The sequence below is a fragment of the Gobio gobio genome, assembly GCF_949357685.1.
Source record: "Gobio gobio genome assembly, chromosome: 1".
NCBI classification, from domain to species: domain Eukaryota; kingdom Metazoa; phylum Chordata; class Actinopteri; order Cypriniformes; family Gobionidae; genus Gobio; species Gobio gobio.
Window position 1 is genome coordinate 56704930 of NC_137097.1, and position 23372 is coordinate 56728301.

Genomic DNA, 23372 nt, shown 5'->3' on the forward strand with positions numbered 1-23372 from the left:
CTTTTCTCTCTTTTGAGAAAGCTTTCTTCTGTTTTCCATTTTGGATTCTAGTTACTTTGTTGGCATTTATCCCTATTCTTAGTTTTTGCTTTTGTTCATGTTTGTTTATCTCTTGTTGTCTCGTCTTGAGTCTTGTGTGTTGTCTTGTGGTGTTTCCCGTCCTGCATCCTGTTCCACCCTGGTCACCCTGGACTCTCCTGGCCTGGCAACCAGTCTGGTTTCACAGCAAGTCACATCACCTACTGTCAAGCCTGGTTCCACAAACTGCTGCCTTGTCTCCATCATTGGCCATCCCATCCCTGCTATCTCTACCGTGACCAGCCACTTCTCCCATTGTGTCCTGCGCCTATTGTTTGGACTTTGTTCCTGTCTCACCATTCTTGTCCTGTGTCTAACATTGTTAATAAATTTCACCCCCTGCTCATTCTGCATCTGGGTCCTCACTCTCAGAATCCTGACAGAGTGGTTCTCAAAGTGTGGTAGTGGTACTCAGGCTCCCTTAAGTGGTATGCATAGGAATCACTAAATTGAATATAAATTAATGTTAAAACACAATATATTTTAATTTAATCTAAAGTTTTGTAAAAAATTAACACATGTGTACAGTTTTTATTTAACTTTTAGGTACAACACATTTGAATTTAATTTATTAAATTCATCATTACACATTTACCTGTATGTAAGCACAGTGCAGTGTAAATGTTCAATGTTTAAGTGGCTGACAACAATATTCTTATTAGGAAAAAAACTGGCTTGTTTTTGAGCTGTAGCTGAATAGTTAGGCCTACTACACTACTGTATTTTAAGGTTGGTCATTATGGTGGTACTTGGAGAGCCAAATATTTTCTGAGGTGGTACTTGGTATAAAAAGTTTGAGAACCACTGTTCTAGCCTATGTTTTGTATGAAAGAAAGAAAGTCACAGAAAGAAAGTCATTCGGTTTGAAACAACATGAAACAGTAAATAATGACAATTTTAATTTAAGGGCGAACTATCCCTTGATATTGTATTGTATTTCACTTGTGTGAAATCAAACAATAGGCTAATGGTCGGACCCATCATTGAAGACCCCTGGCACATTGGATTCGAAAACTGTCACACTTAAAATCTACAAAATATAATTTCTTATTTTTATTATTTTTATGTTCTTTCGGAAGATTCACACTAGTACCATATCTTAAAATATGTCAGTGCCATGTTTTATCTCAATATGCACATCAGTAATGTTTTTCTCTAAGGCATGTTTAAATGCCCTAATTGAACTAAGGCCTAATCATGGTTTACTCTAAACCCTGTCTGTGAAACCAGGCCCAAGTGTCCCATGTTGTAACAAAGTTTATAGGAAGAAATAACCTTTCTCAGTAAACATGTCCAGATTCTTTGGTTTAGCTGAAGTGTTTTAAACAGACACCTCTGAAATTACATAAAAGGTACGGATGAGCTCCACCTGAAAGCTGAACGTATAGTAAGCTGTTGTGAAAAAAAGAGAGGACTGTTGTTGAGTTAACGATCAAACTGTCTGCCACCCATCTGCTTCATTTACACCTCCTGATTCTAAATTGGTATGAGCAAACAAAGATAAGAGGAAGCAAACCTAATAACACTTCTCACTGTCCAAAGGTTGTACAGAAGAGATGTACGAGATTCAATAAAAGCAGGACATTGTAAAAGGTCTGGGTTTCAATCATATGTTGGTTGAAATCTATAAATCAGATCCAGATGCAAAATACACAATTGTAGGAAAATACATAATTGTATTTATTTTGACATATAACAATTTGTGTCAGTGCATAATTTCAGTGTATAGCACAAAATCAACAAAATAATACAAAATGTCATTCAATTATAAACATCTTCAATATAAACACCAGTCAAAAAAAATTAACATTTCAACAGGAGAAAAACAAATCTCCACCGGCAATGTCATATGTTTGAAGATCCTCTTCTGTAACCTGTCAAAATAAAAAAAGAACATGTTCAAACATATTCATTTTTATTTAAAAAGTCTCTCTCTCTCTCTCTAAAAGTGTCTGTTTATTCTATAGCCTACTATTTTACTTAACCTTTTAACTTAGTCTACCTATATATTTAACATCGGTGAACCCACTTAAAAACATAATAGCTACATATTTGTAACAGTTTTAAATACTCTGTTTTGCTACCTTATTTATTTTATTGTCTTTACAACAATGCAGAATCACACTCAAACAAGTTAGGCCTATATCATCAGGTGGTAAAAATTTTCATATCTTGCATTAGCAGAATGAATCTGAATGTATTCTTAAATATGAATATAAATATGTCATTACAGGTGTCCACTGTTGAACTGAGCTATTGTTGGTTTCATGGTTGATGTTTAACAGAGTGAGATTTGCCCTTACTTATGATGCAAATACTTCCTCAAAGTCATTTCTTTAACGTTTTCTTTGCGCATATGAACAATTTTCATACAATGGCAATTATTGACTCAAGAATAAGTGATGACACAGTCATAAAAACATTTAAAAACACACATTAAGTAGTTTAAAACAATTCGTTTCAAACATGAATCGATAAACTGGTGAAGCTGGCATTGTACGTATATTATACTGATACCTACAATACAGACAATCAAACGTAATTAAATTGTATTAACCTGTAGCTACATGATGGTTCATATGGCCTGTGTTTCTGTCACTGCCGCAGACACGGTGCTCACATTATCCTGAGAGGTCATTGCAAAAGCAACTGGTACTTGGCCGCCTTCTCTTCTGTGCTTTGCTTGACCGGGAAATGCCCCTTGACCTCGGGGTCCCTCATTTCTCCTGAAAGAGTTTCTGATTCCGCTCGAGAGGCGACTGGAGAACCTCCTGACCACCCCTGCCAAACCTCTGCCCTTCTTCAGCAAACCCACATCATCCTCAAGCTCCTCGGGGGCCACCTCAATATTACCCGTGTACCAGAAAACCCACCAGATGAGACTCAGGAAAATGATGATGGCTCCCGCATATATCAAAAAGTCATAGAAAAACAAATCTCCAAACACGCCAAGCAATAATATGACGAGACCAAGAACGTCGAAAGCCACCGCGAGCCAGAACGCACAAGAGCAGCGCCCGAGACCGCCCGGCGCTGCCTCCATCTCCAGGGTGTTTTATAGCTCTTTTGGTCGTTTGGGACTGTTGAATTGCTGAAAAGCCGTCTAAATGAAGAGTTTGGAAGGGTTTTTAAAGTGTTTTCGTTTGTTTCATAGGTAAGCAGCGCGAAGGAAGGAACTCTCCGTTACCATTTCACCTGGAAGGGAGTGGCATAGAGCGGTGGGTGCGTCTTATCTACAGACTCACCTAGACACGAGCCCAATGCTGCCCCGAGTGTACGACACAACACTCGACTGTGACTCTTCAGGCAGCCTATGCTAAATGTAAACACTTACAGTTCACTTTTATGTGTAATATGGTATCAAAATCCTTTTCATCCCTGGTGGCAACATGATCAAATTGGGCTCACAATGCGAAATATGGGCAATGCAGCCCATGACAGCTATTTTTTAATGCAGAAACATTCATACATTTAGAAACAAATAAATGTAAATGTTTGTGTAATGCAAGTGTTAATAAATGTAAGTGTAATGCATTACAATATTGCGTTACTCCCTAAAAAAGTTATTACCAAATTTTGCAAAGTAATGCGTTTTTTTATTATTTTTGTTACTTTTTCCTCATCTGGGCTTGCTTGATTGTATTTTAATAACAAAAAAAGTGAATAAAGCGTAATGTACAGGCATTTTCACACCTAAAAGTGAAAAAAATGAATGAGATTAATAAGCCTCAGGCTGAAAGAAGTGCAAATTCACACCTGTACAGTAGAGGGTGCAGCTTAAATAAACCTTTCAGCCTTGCCGCCATTCTGGATCACAGAAAAATGTAATAATTTCATAATAAAATTATAATAAAATAATAAAAGTCATCTTTGCTTATTAGTATGGGTGAATTGGATCATCAAAGGTCAGTAGCAAAGACAACATATTTAATTATCACAAATTTGCGTAATATTTAGAGTTTGCATTTCACAGTTTCTATTCATTTTGAGGAATACTGAGTCTGTTTTTGTGCAAATTAGATGAGTAAATGCATGCTCACATTGAGTGTAGATCTACAAATAACCATCATGTTTACACAGCACGCCACCTCTGCACCTTTACTCAAGTGCCAGTAAATAAATGGAAAAAACAAAGTCACTTGCGCTACTTATTTGAAAAAGTCACTTTTAAACGTAAAAGTAATGCATTACTTTACTAGTTACTTGACAAAGATAATCTGATTACATAACTCACACTACCAACACTGGTGCTGAGTGTAAACAAAATAATGTACCTTGCAAGTTGCAACCAAATTGTGCATATCGTGCAAACTGCATGTAGAAATGACTAAAAGTAGGCCTATTTAATCTATGGCAACTTTGCTATTATAAAAACAAACCTGAATTAAACATTTTCTGAGGTTTATTCACATCCTATTAATTTGTCTAAAATGTCACACATTTCAAAACCAAAATAAAAAAGCATTTTTGAAAATAATATGCTAAAGTCATGACATACATGTACACAATACCTAACAGAGGATTTTTGTCTACGGTTTTCAGAGGTCCTACATAGCAGACAGGGAGCGCACAGCAGACATTTTTGCCCTTCTAAGATTAGCAAGCGTGTGATCCTGCCTAATCCAACACAGACAATCAGTACCGGAAAAGCTGTTTATCTGTTACCCAGCATCACCCTTAATATCTCATAAAATCTGTTGCAATTCTGCATGGTTAAACACCTCACAAAACAGAAACTTTACAACTCATCTACAATCTAACAACGGATTCAACTAAAATGCATTGTGTAAATTGCATAAAGCAAAGTAGAACCACAGTAAATATTTTTGAATAAGATACAAATCTATAGATTACTGCATCCCTTATGAGTAAATGTGCATGCTATGTAAACCGTATGAGTTTCTCTTTAGAAAGAGTCATGTTTGGACAAAACACTGCACAGTATTTCCATTTGTCAATTTTTTGATAAATTAATAAGGTATTTGGGTTAAATGGCAACCTAATGTCAGAGCTGGATCAAGGGACCGAGGAGACCTGGCCTGGGGCATAAATGTCACAAGGCCCCTCTAAACACCCAGCAACACCATGCAGTGAAATTCATAAAGACACAATTAATTTCCCTTCCATAAACAAATCGAATCACGTAAAACTACACAAAATAAAGTGTATTTTTCAGCATAAATATAAATGAAAGGTGTGCACACGTTAATTATAAGTTAATTTAATATCACTTTTAATAAGTGTCAAGATTTTTAAACAGCCTCAATACAGTACCATTGTGGGACAGAACTGTGCATCCGCAAAGGCACCAAGTTGTTCATGTGCGCCATCTCTATTTCTCCTCGTCGGTACTGCGATGTAGAAGCCGTTTTTTGGGGGCCATGACCCAAGCGAAGGCCACTGCTGCTGTCCCATCCCCACTCTGTCGTGAGAAACATAAGAATGTGGCCCACAGGAATGCTGAACAGCCCATAAATGCTGTCCTCAGATAGAGAGGCATCAGAACAAAATTCAGAAACTGCAAGAAAATACAGATTATTCAACGTAAATAGTCATAAGATGAGAAAAATGAACAATGCGATTTAAAAATACTGACATAGCAAAGGATCAAGAAGCATTTATGGCGCGGTTATCTGTGGGGACAGAATGTAGCTCTCACCTGCATGAATGGCCAGTACATTAGTCCAGTCTGAAATGTGAAAAATATATATATATTTAGACTATTAGCCACAAAAGCTAGAAGCTCTCAATATAATTTTAGAGTAACCTAAATATACAATATTAACATGTTAACTTTACCACGCTTTTGAACACAAACCCAAGAAATGACAAACTATGTATATATTTCTGTATTTATTGTTGTTAGTTTGTATGGCGGCTACCTTGGCCAGGTCTCTCTTGTAACAGAGATATTAGAATAAAATAAAAATGATCACAGTTTATGAATCCTTTAGACTTTTTATTTTATTTTTTAAAGACACTTAAGTCAAGGGTTTAACACATGAACACATTATTATAGGCCTATGTTATAATACTTAATCATAACTTTCACATTTAGAAATATTTTACAATTTTAAAAGAAAATCATGCATGTTTATATATCTTGACATGGATCCCCAGAAGAGAATCTTAATTGGGTCTACACACACACAAAGTTAAATCTTAGAAGGATTTTTCAACATATTTGATTTAGACATTAATGAATTATCCTCTGTAAAAGAGGTTTGTCATGTGCTGGCTGGTAAAAGATGACTTCACTTTGGTGGGTGACATAAATGGGCCTACCTTGTATGTATTAAAAAACTTTTCTCGCCAGTCTGCAAATATGTCCTCTTTGCCCTCTAAGAAACTGACACCTGTAAAGACAAAGAACCGAGTGACTACAATAGAACAAACTGTGCAATATATGTGACTGAACTAGTTGCCTATTTACCTGTGTAGAAGACACTGGTCGCCAAAGGTGAAGCAAAAGTTTGGTCCAAAAGCAGTTTGCGGAAAATCATACTAGCCGATCTTCCCGGGAAACGATGTTCCAAGGCTCGTAACCAGAAGTAATTGAAGTTACCCTGGAAACTCAGGGCCACAATCGCCACGTTTCTCGTGTGCCTCCAGTCCATTTCATCTCTCTGCGCGATGCACTGATGGACGAAATCCCCTCCGGCGAACAAGCATCCGTACAGAGTCACATTACTGATCCAAGGCAATACCTTTGCTCGTTTGAACAAAGATTTTCTCATGTTCAACAAAACGACAAACTGTTGTATTTTGTAACCTTTGTAAATGATGTCGAAGTGCACAAAACAAAACGGTGACCTGACATTGACAGACGGCCCATAAAATGACCTTTTGCTTAGTACAAGTCAAATATACAATTAACCACTTTTGTTTTCTAGTCAGTTTGGTTCAACATATTAAAAAGGCACAGTAAATCACAGATTAATAGTTTGACAGCTCATTGTGACTCTTGGTGAACATCCTTCGGAAACATTAGAAGATCATTACAAAGCACTGCCAAATAAAACACAAATCGAGAACTTTTGGTTCAGTCCATCTTCTTTGACTTTAAAAGAGACAGCAAGGCAAAAATAAGAATTACGGTTCATTAATCCATTTAGCAATTAAATTAAAAGGTTCAAGCGCGCGTTCATACAGTGATCAGCAGTTTCCCGTTACTTAGTCAAGTGCTCAAATCCTATATTAATCTGCCCGCGCGCTCCTGCGCGTTCAGGGGTGGCGCGCTTTGATCCGATCTGCATGTAATAAAGATCGACCCCGCACACTCAGTAAGACCAGTTACCACTTACCAGATCTTTATGTTCGTGCGATCAACATTTACTGAGATCTTTAATGCTTTAAATGTTAAAATATTTCTTCCTTATGCTTTAGAGGAAATTTGAAAACTTATATAGCCTAACAACACTCTAATGTTTGTTTGAGTCTCATTTACCACTTCACAAGTCCATGTGCATATGTTATACATAATGTTGTTTATTTTCAAATATTTGCTCACTGCCTCAGGTTCTTAGCATATCCCTGTGTCTGATTCTTGAACGGATATTAGTTTGTGTCTCATCCTCAATGAATCAGCTGACGCTGTTTACAAAATGGCTACATCCGAAATTGCATACTTCCTACTATATAGTAGGCGAAAACAGTATGTGACAAAAAAAAAAAAAAAGACTGAATTCACAGTAGGCCTATTCATAAAAGAGTGAGCAAAAAGTAGCCTACCCGGATTAGACTACTTCCATAGAGATTCTGAAGTGGCATAGGCCTACCACTGATCTGATATATTTCAGCTGCATCTGAAATTGCATACTTATATGAATATCACTACTATAGTAGAAAAAAAAGTATGTGACAAAAGAAGTATGTTCGAATTCACAGTAATCATAAAAGAGAAGGCAAAAGGTCATACGGCTAGATTCTGAAGTGTGCATACGATGGACACTTTACTATCCCATGAGGCCACACGAGAGGATTTATGAATGGCAGTGGCTCTGTCCCAAATGACATCCTAAACACTCTGCAAAAGTGCGCATTGAGGGTGCATATCGACCGCAAAGGGGGCGCTCGTGTGAGTTAGTCTTCTGAAACCTAAAATGACAGAATGGCCCTGTCCCAAATGGTACACTCTGCTACTGCTTGTCCATGAGACGTAGGTCAATTTGTCATTTTAGGTTTCAGAAGGGTGCTCACGAGTATCCCCTTTGCGGTCGATATGCACCCTCGATGCATATTTTGCCGAGCCCGCACTGAAGGGAGATCCGCAGCAGACTTCTACCCAAAAGTCAAAGCGGCGTTACGTCACAAAAGTGCGGACTCGTAGAAAGTCTGCAAGTGTTTATGGTGCCATTTGGGACAGGGCCAATCTGACACCCTATGGTCTCATGGATTTAACGGACACGTGTACACGGCAGCCATTGTAGGTCCACAAGACCGAAGTGCTTATGAAGTGTGCCATTTGGGACAGGGTCAAGTAAGCGACGTAACTGACGCTGGTAGGTCACATGGTAGTGACAACATGGCGAATGTAGTAAATCAAGATTTACACTATATAGCACGTAATTTTTTAGCGGTCAGGAATTAATTACTTATTCAAAATAAGCATTTTGAATGTATGCTACTGAATGTATGCTTTTTTCTACCGCACCCATAGATCAGTGGTGAATACGATGGACACTTTACTATCCCATGATGCCACAGCTGAGAGGATTTGTGAATGGCAGTGAAGCGACGCAACTGACGCTGGTAGCTAGTCACATGATAATGACAGCATGGCGAATGCAGTACGTCCGGATGACATTCATACTACACACACTCATACTATATGAATAACGTACTTGTTTAGCGGTTGTGGAGTAATTACTTGTTCAAAGTAAGTATGAGAGTATGCGATTTCGGACGCAGCCAATCAGTCTGAACGAATCGGAGAGAACCGTCTTTTCCGAACATCAATGATTCGTAATGAAAAGTGGATTATTAAATACCCAAATAACAGCAATTTTACTAATAAAACTAATTGGAAATATGTTTATGACAGTTTTATCCATACACTAATCTAATGTGTTTTTTTCTAAATAGTGCAAAAACTTTTCATAACACATGATCTGGTTGTGGGAAAAGATGTAAAATAATTTGAATGCAATTCATATTTTGGTTTTAAATTACTATGTTTTAGGAGCTCAGTCATGGCTACAGCAAAGTGAAAGTTAATTTGATTTATTTAAACTTAATCCTAAAAGCATGGGATTGCTACGCAGAGATGTACGATACCACGTGATGACGTAAAAGAAGAACTGAATCAGGGTTTTTGAATCTTTTGTTTTTTCCCCCCAAGAACGGTTTAAAAGAACCGATTCGCGGCGGAGTCAACACACCAGTCTACACTGCATCATTACATGTCTTCGCATATATCAAGGAGCTCAAGACAAGTAGGCTACGCTGTAAAGGGGGCGTTTGTTTTAGGCTACGTCAGCGCTGCCAGCGTGGAGCGGCATGACACCAGGAAGTAACACAATTCAATTGACTATAAGGATACCCGAGGTGGATTCTTGTGATTTTTGCCATTTTCTTCCCTAAAATACACAGCAAGCGACAACGCACAGGGACACAGAGAGTCCCTGCGACTGGGTTTTCAACATTGCATGGATAAACCACCCGTGAAGGTAATGTAGAACAGTGCGTATAATTCCCTGGCTGAAGGACTCGCTCATTTGACTACAGTGCAGGAAGCGTATTCACTGTCATTGACATAGAGAAGATGATGCGGAGCTCTATCGGATTCATTTAAAGCCACAATCGAGTGTTTGCTAATAGTGCATAAAGCTTGTTACTCGTCGTCCTTTTTTTTAACGTGAAAGTGAAATCGAGGCTTTAACAGATGGTGGTCTGCAAATCACAAAAAATGGTGGTCTGCAAACCATTTTCATGTGCAAATATCTCAAAACTGATAGAGTCACAAATCAATTGTGTTGCAAATGCAAGTTTTGTGTTAGGGCAGGATGCGCAAGAGGATAGGGCATGACATTAAATCTTACCAGATGAGTGCTCGTGTAATGAAATGAGCCGTGTCATCCGACAGGTTTTCATATCCTGAATATCAGGAATTTTACTAGTAGAACAGAGAAAGCAGGAATAAAGATACCAGTAAGACACAAGTTGGCACAATTTACAAAAGTCATTTATCAAGTCCACTAATAGTATTTGTATTATTTATTTAGTGTTTAAATTCCTGTTAAAACGCTCTGTTATCACAAGGGGACAGAGGCCTGAATGTTTTCTTTCTTCCTCGCAGGCAGTGAAAGTGCCCTTAAGGTGAAATATGAGTTATGTTAAAGCCTGAGAAATGATTTTATTTAATGTGACAAGAAATGTGATATACAGTCATCAAGTTTGCGAGTTATCTAGTTTTTCAATGCCATGCCCTTCAAGGATAACCATATACATGTACTGTGTAATTGTAGATGATGGACCCTACACTTGCTGAGATGGGGAACCATCTTTCTGATGCCATGAAGATTTTAGAAAGTGGAAAATTGTAAGGCCTTTCGCATTAGAATTTTTTCAGTAATTGATGTTATTACATTTAAATAGCTTTTCACCACTAGGCTATCTTTATGATATGTTGTCAGTAATTCCAGGGTTTTGTTTTAGATATAATTTGTACTGTTGTGTGGATTTATTCAGGGAATCTGAACAGGTCAAAGAAAGAAGAAAGTTGAGTTGGAAAGACATTCCTGGACCCTTACAAGGAGAGTGAGTGAGACTCTTATACTGTAAATCACATTTTACATTTACAGTGTTTTTTGTCTTACTCTGTAATTCTATTGTCCTCTGTATTTATAAGGTATTTCATAGGGTTTAAAGGCAGTGCATATCAGCTATATTCACAAAACATTTCAAAGTCTTTCTTTTCTTTTCCGACAGTGGACAGGATGTTGTCAGCATACTTCAGCTAGTCCAGAACCTGATGCATGGAGATGATGACCAGCAGGGTCATCGGTAGGTCACTGCATTATGGAGCTGTTTGGCTTGTAGTCCTAAAACCAAGAAACAAATTCCTTGGGAATAGAATATCAGTTTTCAATTTATACACTACTGTTCAAAAGTGTGGGATCAGTAGATTTATTTTTGCTCAGTTGCGTAATTTAAACAATGCTCATTATTAACAAAAGTAATTCATACTTTTATTCAGCAAGGATGCATTAAATTACTCAAAAGTGACAGTAAAGCCATTTGTAATGTTACAAAATATTTCTGTTTCAAATCAATGCTGTTCTCTTGAACTTTCATTCATTAAAGAATCCTAAAAAATGTATCACGGTTTCCACAAAAATATTAACCACGTTGTTTTTTTTTTTTTATCAAATAGACGCAGCATTGGTGAGCATAAAAGATCATAATATAATCTTACAGACAAACTTTTGAATGGTGGTGTGAATAAAATACAAAACAGAAAAGTCTCTCTGAGCAATGTTAGTCAAAGGCCCTTTTTTTTTTACTCATTAACCCAACCTGAATTAGTCTAAGTTGATGCCACAACAGAACAGCTCCATTATATTGCACCGAGCGCATATGTAAACCCCTCCGTGTGGTGTGATAAAGCTATAAATGTCTGTTTAGCAGGATGCAGTATGTCGGAGAGCAGGGACACATGGCTCTGTTGGGACACAGTCTGGCCGCTTATATCTCTGTCCTGGAACGAGAAAGATTGAGAAAGCTGACCACCCGCATCCTGTCGGATACCACTCTCTGGCTCTGCAGGCTTTTCAAGTATGCTCAGTTTTTGTCTGATCACATGGTTTCAGGGGGATTTTCTTCTCCCTGTCATACAAATACTTTCAAGTGATTTATAGAGATTTGTGTTAAAGAGCATTAATTATGCACTCCACCTTTGGTTAATCTCAGCAAATTTTATTGGCAGTGTCTTCACTTAAAAAGCTTAGGAGGCAAAACATTGAGCTTTTTATTATAACAATGACTTGATGAGTGGACAAGAGGAATCTTTGACTTAGTCTATTTGTTCCAGTGCGGTCCTATCACTTAACACAGATGGGTCATTCTTTGAACCTTTGGTGATTTTTGAAGTATTGTATGGTTTTACATTTTCTATCAAACAAATATTTTGTTTAAGGATGCACTGATATTTTACCTAATACTAATAAGCAAATAGTTATAATATATTGTAATGGGCAATACATTAAATTAAAAAATCTATATTATTTTTCTATAAAAATAAACTTTTACTAGGGAATTTAGGCATGAAAACATTGTAATGTACAGTATGAAAATTTAATAAATCTTTTTTTGTAGATATGAAAATGGCTCGGCGTATTACCATGAAGATGACCGTGAGGGGCTGCTGAAGGTGTGTCGGCTAGTTATTAATACTCATTATGAGGAGTACGCTACAGAGGGCTTTACAGTGCTGAGCTCTAAACATCCTGTGATTTACCAAAGTGCTGCATGCAGACCTGGCCTGGGACAACATCTCTGTAGCCAGGTACAATGTCACCTCCACTTCACTTGTCTATCCTGCAGGATCTGAAATGTTTCACATTACCACACTACATTACAAAATGTATGTGTGTGTGTGTGTGTTTATGCATAGTGGTGGATACTGTTTGCTTTGATCAGACAACTTTTTTGTGTTTCCTTTTCAGCTAGGACTGCCAATGTCAAGTCTTTGTATTGTGCCCTGTAACACCATGTTTGGCTCCTTGCACCAAATGGTAGGAATTTGTCTTTTGGTGAATTATCATAATTATTAATAGACTCATCAAGGCTGTATTTATTTGATCAAAAGAACGGTAAAAACTGTAAAATAATTTTCAGTCACAGAAATTATTCTAATATGATGATTTGATGCTAAAGGAACATTTCTTATTATCTATGTTGAATATAGTTCTACTGCTTTAATATTTTTGTGGAAATAAGATGCATTTTATCAGGATTTTTTGATTTAATAGAAAGTTCAAAAGACAGCATTTATGTAAAATAAATCTTTTGTAACTTTATAAATGTCTTTACTGTCACCTTACTGTCAAATTATCCTATTTATCAAAAAATTAAAAAAACATACTGATCCGAAACTTTAGATCAATAGTGTAGAACAAATCAAGTAAAAGATAAACAAGGAATTTGCCTGCATTAAATAGTAAGACAAATGGAATAGAAAGATCTCTGTTCAGAAATGTGCAAGTAATGATACAGTGTTGATAAAATGCATAAAAAATGAGTTAAAATGGTGTGTTTTTCACTAAAATTGTCTTTGTACAGGATGTTGCATTGCTTGACAAGCTCATCAAAGATGATTGTGAATCAGGGAAAGTTCCACTGCTGTTGATAGCGAATGCTGGTCGGTTCGCTATATGACATTTATTTATTCAAGCAACTTAGTTTTTTTGCATGCATTTGTTGATAGTCAATTCTGCAGGTGATCATTAAAATGTATTTCATCTTTCAGGAACGCCAGGTGCAGGTCACACAGACAAACTCAGTCGCCTGAAAGAGCTCTGCGTTCAGTACAACATGTGGCTCCATGTGGAGGGGTTGGTATCAGCTGGTTCTGTTTTTGGTGTACCTGTTTTGTAAAAATGTATGTGTGTGTTTGTGTGTGTGTGTATATATATATATATATATATATATATATAATATATAATATATAATATATAATATATAATATATAATATATAATATATAATATATAATATATAATATATATTTGTTGGGGTAACAGCTTAGGACCCAGGACCAGTAGTGAAAAATGAAGACCAAGAGTCAGGAGTTAGATTAATTAAAGAAAAAATTACTGAAGAATAGTTTGCCGTTTCAACAGCAGAAGCCAGCTTCTAGTCTCACAAGGAGTTCGTAGGCCGCGCTCCCTCTAACAGTCTCCCCGCCTCCACCTATCATACATACGTCCTTATTGCCATGTGGAATGATTCTGATTGGCAGAGAAAATGCACAGTCAGGGTAAATTTCCACACAAGGATAGATAGCAGAGCATATCACTAAACTAGGTAGACTAGTTGTCGCCCCATCACTAGAATTAGATCATTGTTGACCTCGGAGGTTGCAGAAAGGCGTCTTCGTGTCGTGTGCAGAAAATGTCCATCTTCAATATTGGGCCTGCACAGATCATGCAACGCACACACACACACACAAAAGCTCCCTAGCATCACAGCTCTCCCAAGGTTGGAGAGTCTTAACTACATATCAACAAAGCACTTCCACAAAACATGCTGATAGCATGTGCTTTTCTCTCAGTGTGAGAGACAGACAATAGTACAGACCATATTCATCTTGATTCTTTAGGGTTTCAGTAAAAGGAAATATCAAATTAAATTAAAATAAAATGAAAGACAAATCCATATTTCATCTCTGGAAGCTGGGCTAAATGAGCAATCTCTGTTACTGCATTTCTGTCGAGTTGGAGGTGTGTGATGCCTCAAAAATCCAAACACACGACAACATGGTCTGAAATCAAGTGTTTTTGCGAAACATCACACACGCCCAGGACAGACCCTCAGTCACCACTGAGAGACCAAATACAAACTTTAGAAAATATAAAGGAAGAAACCTATTGATTAAACAAAATCATAACTGAAAAGAATAATTAAAATAATAATAATTATATAGGAGGATGAATAGTGATTGAGGCTTTGATTATGAATTTAATTAGGATATATACAATTATATTGAAGTGGTAGTGGATTTCAGAATCCACCTTTCAGTGTGTACACATACATACATACATACATACATACATACATTTTACAAAAGAGATTTGATATTCGATCTATGTCATTAATATTTATTGTTCTTTAAATTGGCGTTCTGTGGCGTTCTTTCAGGGTTAATTTGGCAACGCTTACTCTTGGTCAGATCTCCTCCACGGTCACGGTATGTTGTGTTTTTTTTTTTTAGCATTCAAATGCCTGTGTTTGTTTCCTGTTGTCAAGGATGTGCTCTTATTTTCTCCCTCTCGCTATCAAGGCGGCCACCAAGTGTGATAGTATGACTTTGACTCCAGGTCCGTGGTTGGGCCTGCCGGCTGTGCCTGCTGTCACTCTTTACAGACATGAGGACCCGGCCCTGGTAAGATGGACCGTTAATATAAGTACCAATCATCATTATACAGCAAATCATATGGAAATATAATCCAGAGTTGTGATCATACAGTGTGCAAATATCTCATGCTGTTTGTCCTCCCTGCCGGTCGGGGGCAGTCTCTCGCAGCAGGTCTGACCTCCAGCCAACCGGTGGAGAAGCTTCGGGCTTTGCCTCTCTGGCTGTCCCTCCAGTACCTTGGGCATGATGGGATTGTTGAGAGGATTAAGCATGCCTCACAGCTAGTGAGTACCCTGCCAACTTAATTTAGATAATCCCATGCACTGCAGTGGGCGTAAAGTACTTTACTTTAAACGCTACAAGAGTTACTCTGACCTTGTTGGGAATTGTTCTGTTTCCCTTTAGAGTCAACAGCTTTTGGAGCATTTGAAGACACTGGCTTCAATAAAAACCTCGGTAGGTGAACTTGTCTTGATCCATTCAGCTGTATGTCGGTACAGACTATTTTAGAGCTACACCTCAGTCCCCACAAATAAGTATGTGAATTGAAAAGTTTTGAAGCGTCTGTGTATCAGTATTCCCTCTGTCCTGAGTTGGTGTTGCTCCATATATTTAATGATAGTTCTGTCTTTAGTCGCCCCATCTTGTTCCAAACCCCTATGAGTTTTTCTTCCATGGAACAAACACTAAATTTCATGTTTTGAGGAATCGCTCAATTCACACTTTTAATATTAAAAGTATCGTAAAATTAGTCCAAGTGATTTGTTACTTATATTCTGACACTATTCACTTGACAGCTTCCCTCAAATGGCATCACAGAAAATGTTTGGTGAATAATGACTTGTATTATGGTCTGTTGTCACACAAATCTATTGTATGGCAGTGTTGTTATTGTTAACTAAAAGTAAAACTATTATTCAAAATCATTTTCATGAATTGAAATAAAGCTATAAATATAAGAAGAAACACTTAACCTTAAGAAAACTTAAATGAAAATGAGAAATGTTGCTTTGCAAACTACCTGAAATTAAAGTTAAATAGAAAATAAAAAAATAAAAAGCACATGGAATTACTAAAAATACTCATTTGAAATATTAATAAATGCTGTGATTGTATTTAAATAACTTGCTGTATGGCTTCCAAAAGCATAAAATAACAGCACATGCGTTGACTACTTTTATTGTGCTTTTTTCATCTTGGAGTTCGACATCCCCAGTTCCCATTCACTTCCATTATATGGGGAAGAGCAGTCACAATATGCTTTAAAAATTCACCCGTTGTGTTCCATGGAAGAAACAAAGTCGAACGGGTTGGGGATGACTTGAAGTTAATTAAATGACCAACTTTTTATTTGCTAGTGAACTATTCCTTAATAATGCTGATGACATCATCAGCACTGGCAGACATTTAAAACCGTACTATATCACACAGTGCTAAAATATGTCAGCTGCATATGAACATATCAGCTACATTTGATAGATATTATTTACACGTTTTATTTGCAGCTTTTTGAAGTTTTGTTTCTATTATATCAGTGGCCCACTTTTTCCTTTCAGTCAGAATCTAGGCTAAAATCTTAAAAGCAAACACCTCTGTTCTGTGTCACCACCATTAGGATATCCTTGACAGTGAGGTGTCTCTCCTCGAGGCTTTGCGCATGGTAAAGAGCAGAGTGTTCATCATATGTATGTGGCGGTGTGGTTTGTGACCGTCAGCAATGTGTGCAGCTCTTATACTGTATACATAGTGTGTTAGTGAGCGTGGGTACCTTGGTTTCAGGATGTGGTGTCTCATTCCCGGGTCCCTCCCATCTCCGGGGGCTCGCTGCGGGACGTGCTGGGCTCTCTTATACTCTCTATTGTAGGTGGGACCAACCCTCTGCCTGCTTGATCCCACTCCCACTCCTTCTCCCTTTCACTCGCGCTGTTCCTCCACTGTTCCCTCCCTCACCATGTCCACCCATAAGTGCTGGTGCTCAGTTTAAAGGCTTTTACCCATGTAAAGGCCTGCCAGTGCTACAGGCATGTGCACACAACATTTAGGAAATGTCACTCACAAAGCTTGATGACTTGTTGGGCATCAACGCTGGACCTCGCTTTAGAGCAAAGATGACCCATCATGGGAAATAAGCGGAATTCTTTAAAATGCCTCTGTGAAGGATGGAGCAAAATTAAACGGTGCTCTTTAGTAATACTAACAATCATCTTATGTGAGTTTGTTCGTTCAGAATAAAGTTATTCATAGGTTAGATACGACTGTATAGCTATAACAGGAACTACTGTACAACGTTTATTTAATGCGTTTAAGAGGTTCAATTAGGTCATTTGTTCATAAAACAAATCTTACATTTGTTTAAATGGCTTTAGGCCGAAAGTAGTCACTTGGATGATATTTTTAAGGTTTTACTTCCTTAATTTATGTCTGTGGTGGTTAGAGTTTGGTTCATGAAAATGTCCTTTAGTCATGAATAAAGCATAATTTATTAATTATAATAATGGGCATTTGATATGCTTTTCTTAGTTATAACAAAGGTTCCAGCTTCACATAGACATTCCAGCAGCACTAATGCATGACTTAAGGTCATGTGCCACATTGTCCAGATTGGCCTGTCAAACCTGTAGCTACCAAACAAAAAGCCTCTCCATGACATTGCATCTCAACATTTAAATACTAAACCAATTTTCACAATAATGTGGTAGTGCTCACTGCTCACAGCATGACATTAAGGCCTCCTGTAATAAATTCTCAGATGTGTCACAGGTGTTTTGAGACCCCGTCCCCACCCTCTGTGTCTCTCTGATGTTTGTAGGTGGAGGATGAACTGAATTCTCCCGTGGTGGTGTTCAGGTTTTCACAAGACAACAGTGCTCGTAAGTTTCCTTTCCTTGGTTGTGTGTGTATATGGTTCGGTTCAGTGTGTGTGTGTGTGTGTTTGACACTGTTAAATATACATTTAAGTACTGATTAATATTAATTTACTACATGTACTTACTATGGGGGTAAGGGATAGGATTAAGGTTTAGCGTTAGTTCCATGTAGTTATACAAAATTTATAGCTATCACAATAGTAACAATATTTAACATGTAACGAACCCTAAAATAAGAATCTTTATTGTCATTGTTTGCACACAGTAGTACACAACAACGAAATAATAGTGTTATTTTAATCAGCAATGTGACAATAAAAATTAAAGTGACAGTTAAAACATTTATAACGTTACAAAAGATTTCTGTTTCAAATAAATGCTGTTCTTTTTTAACTTTCTATTCATCAAATAATAATTTCACAATATTATTGTTTTTACTATTATTTTTGATCAAATAAACGCAGCCTTGGTGAACATAAGAGACTTCTGAATGCTGTATATCTCTAACAGCCAAAAACTCTCATTTTCAGCTTCGAGTGGCGGCTCAGTAGAAGGATATTTTGCAGGAGAGAGAGACATCATTGATGCCCTTAACAGATGGGTACATTTTTCTCTCACTAACGATATATTATAGGAAATAAGTAAGCTGTGAGCATGTATAATAGAATGCAGTGCAACCTATATATACCGTAGATTATTTTCTCCCAAACGTGAGACCTGACTGCTTTATTTGACAGTTGGGTGAGCAGTTGGCGCAGCAGGTGCCCCTCAGTGGCGTAGATGTGGTTGAGCTGGAGGATGAGGGCACGTGTGTTCGTTTCAGCCCCCTCATGACTGCTGCAGGTAAGACATTTGGGACATAATTAAAAATCTGGAATGCTAACACAATGTTCAGACCCAAGCCATACTGACTAAAGAACTGGAGACAAACTGGAGCGGAGCTTGTCCTATAATGATGTGGGTTAAACTAAGAAGAATAGGCCTATATTGCTTGCACTAAACATAATTTTGTCAGAATACATGTCTACGTTTGAATGGCCATGAAAACAAATTGTATTATTCTGAGCATGGCAAGTGAAAGCCGTTTTCTTTGCCCTAAAGTTCTCACACATTTTTAACAGCTTTATTTTGCAGTAATGCCACCTAATTTATGTTACCATGTTCATGCTAACAATGGTGTTGGTATGTGTGTGTAGCTCTTGGCACTCAGGAGAATGATGTGGCGGCACTGGTGGAGAAGCTGGGAGAGATGATTCCAGTGCTGAGCTGCACCCTGCGCTTCAGACAGGACTTTAAGGATGAGGTGCTACAGCAAGCTTTACTCTCATACATGGAGGACCTGAGCTGGCCTGGTCTTGGAGTTGTGAGGTGAGACTCTGGAGTCAAACCGATTTTCAGGACATTTTACATTACATTCATGCATTTGACAGACGCTTTTATACAAATTGCATTTTATACATATAGTGAGTTTTGTGTTTTCTGGGAACAGAAAGTATAACCTTCGATTAGGTTCCTCAACTGAGTTACAGGAACAAGCTACAGGATACATTGACCCTAATATCAGATATTCCCTCATTCCGAGGAAGAAGAACATTTTCCTTATTGCACATTTCCACAGTGCCTGACAGGTTCTTTTGTTTATTTGTTTTTTTTATCAGGTATGAGCCCAGAAACACAGACCTTGATGAAGATAAGAGACAACAAATGGTGGAGAGGATCAACAGCGAATTGCTTAAGAAACTGATGGAGCTCGATACAGACCTTGAGTTCTCTAGTGGTAAATGACTAATGGTCCCATGATTGACTGTTGTAGCATTGCTTTTAAATTCTCATGAATTATTATGAACCTCCTGTCTTGTTTCCAGGTCCTGAGTTTGGTGAAGAAACTAATTGCATATTTATTGGAATGGCGACAGAAGACCTGGATGTGGCAGAGTTGGTGGAAACTATAGGATCTGTTGGAAGAGACATTGAGGAAAGTGGAAAGGTATGCATTCTTTTTTCTCCTTCTTTTGGACAGGTGTTTGTTTAATCACTTGCGTAGACACTGAAAAGCGGATACATTATTAGAAATAATGCATCTGTTTGTCCCTAGTTGTTTGAGAACATGACTGAGGTCGTGAGAAGAGGCATTCAGGAAGCTGAGCTGCAGCTTCAGAAAGCAAATGAAGAGAAACTTATGGAGGAGGTGAGTGTATATGTGCAAGTGTACAGTGGAGTCCAAAATTCTGAGACCAAATTTTTTTTTAAACCTGAAAATAAACTAATTTCAGGATTCTGAAACAGTTAAACCGAATCCACTTTATGGCAAGTTTCTGCATCTGATTTCTAGGACACAAGTAAATATGGCCCCGTTTACACCTGGTGTTAAGATGCATTTTGGTCGATCGGATCACAAGTAGAAGAGGCAGACACATTCCTGTTTACACCTGGTGTTTTAATCCATCTCTTTTGTCCAGTTTCAACCACTTCTGTCCTGATTTCTTTGAGGGGAGGGTCTCTGGGTGGGTAAATGTATGGGCTTTTTCAGATCTTTTGATCTAATGGGGAAAAAAGCCTTTAAATTTACATAAAAAAGCCTTTAAATTTACATAAATGAAGAGACGGTGGGAAAACACATGGAGAGCGTCTGCTTTCGCTTCTGCTCTGACAGCCACAAGACGACAGCCAATGAAGTAAATGCGTGTTAGAAATCAGGGATGGTAAGAGAACATTGTGCTCGGTATGTTTTTGGTCTTCAAACCAAACTTGGGTCTTCAGCCAACAGTTTAAATCTCGTCTGGTTAGCGGACTTCCCATAATGTTTATGCATTGGGTCAGGAGACGGAGAATAGGCAGTCTTTTGTGGCTGTTTGAATGCATTTGACCACATGAGTGTCTACACTACGAAAGCAGTCCGGTCGAATTCGAACTCTGAAAGCTGAAGGGGCAGAAATGTTAATAATTATTGCATGTATTCAATCAAAAGATAAATGTAAAAAATGTCACTAATGGTGTCAAACGTTTGGACCACTCTGTATGTGTTCTGTGTCTATATAAAAATGCAAACACGTTTATTCCTTTTCTGATTAAATAGACATTTAAATCGTTCCAAAAGAGATTATGTTAATGTGTAATTTTTCTCCATTTATTTTTTAAGGGCGTACTTCGACAACTTCCTCTAGTGGGCTCTGTGCTTAACTGGTTCTCCCCGGTACAGGCCTCTGTCAAAGGAAGAACATTTAACCTAGCTGAAGGTATATATGTGCTAAAAATGTTTTCTGATGAAACTGTCAAGAGAACTTCTAGTTTTCAGGTTTGTATAGTATCTATTTTTTTTCTCTCCATAGGTTGTCTAGACAGCACTGAGCCTGTTTATTCCATAAAAGCCCAGATGAATAAAGACGCTTCCCCTGATTCCCCCAAGCTCAGCACCAAACGGTTACCAGGTAACATCATGAACTAAGATCAGTGTGAGCCTAATTACACCTAATAACTTGGTGTCTACAAAATAATGAAATCACATTTGGTCTTTCATTGATGTTCACAGAACTCTCAGGTTAATCATATCATGTGATTTCACAGGCCAAAAACTCTTCCGGCGGCCTGGAGCAGGCTCAGACTCTATCAGTGATACCAGCTCTGTCAGCCAGCTCGAGGAATCGTTCAGGGAAACGCCACACGTGCAGGCCACTGATGCGGAGGAGGCAGAGGTCCCCCAGGAGCTTCCTGCGCACATACCGGAAGATACAGCTTCATCAGACCAGCGTGTGCCAGAGGGACAAGAGGCAGAGAGTGTAGAAACCCTTAGATAAGACCACTCCTAAATGGTTGCTCATGAGGTTCTCTCTATATAACAGAGGAATATGCGTCCATGACCTTGATGCCTTTGAGCAAACCACTTTTGAAATTAAGAAAAGAAGCAGCTTTAAATGCAAATAACAAAACACTGGAATTTCATGAAAATAATGTCTGAATATGTCTAAATCTCACATCCATTATTCTTAGTTATTAAATAATCAGTTGCACATATTCTTTTAAAATTTGGTTAATCATATATTATAGGGTCTTCACTGTTTTTTTATGTGCACTGCCAGTATATCCTACCATCTTGGGTGACAGTACTTGCGTTTTGATTTTGAACGCTTATCTTTGTCATCTAAAGGCCTGTCTGACAGGTTTCCACACGTTATTTACTCAACGAAAGGGCTATTGTGGCCTTACCGTCATGATTATTAATGTCAAAATGTCTTGTTTGCCAAATGCTGGTCTTGCTTTATGTACTCTCCATAGGCAGACGTATAAGACGGAAAGTTGATGCTTGAAGGCTCATGCAGCTGTTTCTAATCAAACGATAGCCTTATTGCACTTTTATGTACAGAACGTCACACTTTAATCAGAACAGCAGAATATTTATTTATTCTATAAATCATTATCTTGGAGAACATTAGGCTATTTAGAGACGAGTAATAATTTGATATATGTCTAAAATAAGTCCAAATCAAACAGATGCCCATCCAGCACTTTTGGCTTTACCAATAGTGAAATTATTATTAGACTGTTCTCACTGTGAAGATTGTTTCAGAGATGTCTCTTTGAGTAATTGTTACATTATTGTTTTGGATGTTTTTGAAGGCTAAACATAATGTACTAAAATGAAGATTATTTGTTGTTTACACCAATGTTAATGGTTTTAGCACACAAAAAGCATTGCTACTGGGGAAATTGTGTAGTTTAATTTAGTGTATGTATATTGTGTGAATTATTCACAAGAAGAATTTCACTACAGCTAGATCACATCCATCCATATTTTATTTTTTTGGGGGGGCATAAAGTGCTCTTTTCGTAACTGCTTCCTTACTGAATAATGTAATTGTTAATCTACTCATCTTTTTCAAAATGATTGTCTTAACTGGTGCAATAAATAATTGGGATTTTCTTTGGGGGAAATGAGTGCTGACTTGAATATTGTGTCAAACGTAAGAATAGAGTGGGTTTTTATAATTACAATTTTATTTGACAATGAGCAGTTATGTAAATGACAATAAAGATAATGCTAAAATACGAGTTGTAGAGTTTTTTTTTTTTTTTCAAAACAGACAAGAGTAAAATTGTTTCAATGGGAATTTTTATGTAATGCAATCGGCTAAAACGGCAGATTTTGTTAAATTATTAAATGCCTATAAATGTGACTAAAGCTTGTCTTTGAATACATTTTTTATTTAGTTTCATAAGTGCGGTAAAGGGAAAAGTGTTATTTGGTAAGTTTTAAAAGAGGTCCGTCGGGTTCATCCATAACGCGGAAATGTAGTTTTATCAACGACACCGCTCAGACACCTTTCGTATTCTGTCAGAAGCTAAAATACTACATTT

At 37.6% G+C, this 23372-nt stretch overlaps 3 protein-coding genes across 8 annotated transcripts; 1 reads left to right on the plus strand and 2 right to left on the minus strand.

The window, feature by feature from the left end:
* Positions 1 to 2653: 2653 nt before the first annotated feature.
* LOC307122638 (transmembrane protein 238) lies at positions 2654 to 3121 on the minus strand (the record flags this gene model as incomplete). The annotated part of the gene is made up of 1 exon (XM_079810779.1): positions 2654 to 3121. One exon carries the CDS (start codon positions 3119 to 3121, stop codon positions 2654 to 2656), a length of 468 nt encoding a protein of 155 aa, XP_079666905.1.
* A 535-nt stretch (positions 3122 to 3656) lies between these two features.
* Positions 3657 to 7272, minus strand: mpv17l (MPV17 mitochondrial membrane protein like). Of its 2 annotated transcripts, none has more exons than XM_079810794.1 (4): positions 6512 to 7272; positions 6364 to 6434; positions 5738 to 5767; positions 3657 to 5596 (listed from the first exon to the last, which is right to left on the minus strand). In XM_079810794.1, exons 1-4 carry the CDS (start codon positions 6813 to 6815, stop codon positions 5411 to 5413), a joined length of 591 nt encoding a protein of 196 aa, XP_079666920.1. In that variant the 5' UTR covers positions 6816 to 7272; the 3' UTR covers positions 3657 to 5410. The 2 variants fall into 2 exon arrangements, with proteins under 2 accessions (XP_079666920.1, XP_079666921.1); XM_079810795.1 differs by having other exon boundaries at positions 4465 to 5500; positions 6512 to 7265.
* Positions 7273 to 9365: 2093 nt separating this feature from the next.
* pdxdc1 (pyridoxal-dependent decarboxylase domain containing 1) lies at positions 9366 to 23193 on the plus strand. 5 transcript variants are annotated; one of them, XM_079819780.1, is made up of 24 exons: positions 9545 to 9746; positions 10545 to 10618; positions 10768 to 10836; positions 11008 to 11082; positions 11707 to 11853; positions 12394 to 12583; positions 12744 to 12812; positions 13360 to 13438; positions 13547 to 13631; positions 14937 to 14985; positions 15079 to 15180; positions 15312 to 15437; positions 15559 to 15609; positions 16933 to 17013; positions 17963 to 18023; positions 18551 to 18621; positions 18758 to 18863; positions 19217 to 19388; positions 19679 to 19797; positions 19886 to 20007; positions 20116 to 20208; positions 21160 to 21256; positions 21350 to 21448; positions 21585 to 23193. In XM_079819780.1, the coding sequence occupies exons 1-24, from the start codon at positions 9726 to 9728 to the stop codon at positions 21812 to 21814; spliced, it is 2388 nt and encodes a 795-aa protein (XP_079675906.1). In that variant the 5' UTR covers positions 9545 to 9725; the 3' UTR covers positions 21815 to 23193. The 5 variants fall into 5 exon arrangements, with proteins under 5 accessions (XP_079675909.1, XP_079675906.1, XP_079675905.1 ...); XM_079819779.1 differs by having other exon boundaries at positions 9564 to 9746; positions 11704 to 11853; XM_079819781.1 differs by lacking the exon at positions 16933 to 17013 and adding an exon at positions 16769 to 16813 and having other exon boundaries at positions 9564 to 9746; positions 11704 to 11853; positions 21585 to 23190.
* Positions 23194 to 23372: the final 179 nt, after the last annotated feature.

Bases quoted from the DNA above. Each gene is read 5' to 3' on its own strand.
- mpv17l (XM_079810794.1), bottom strand. From the start codon at position 6,815: ATGAGAAAATCTTTGTTCAAACGAGCAAAGGTATTGCCTTGGATCAGT. The intron at 6,435-6,511 runs GTAAATAGGCAA...TTGTCTTTACAG, and splicing joins GACCAGTGTCTTCTACACAG to GTGTCAGTTTCTTAGAGGGC. The intron at 5,768-6,363 runs GTAGGCCCATTT...TTCACATTTCAG, and splicing joins AGTTTTTTAATACATACAAG to ACTGGACTAATGTACTGGCC.
- pdxdc1 (XM_079819779.1), top strand. From the start codon at position 9,726: ATGGATAAACCACCCGTGAAG. The intron at 11,854-12,393 runs GTATGCTCAGTT...CTTTTTTTGTAG, and splicing joins TGGCTCTGCAGGCTTTTCAA to ATATGAAAATGGCTCGGCGT. The intron at 19,798-19,885 runs GTAAATGACTAA...TCTTGTTTCCAG, and splicing joins AGACCTTGAGTTCTCTAGTG to GTCCTGAGTTTGGTGAAGAA.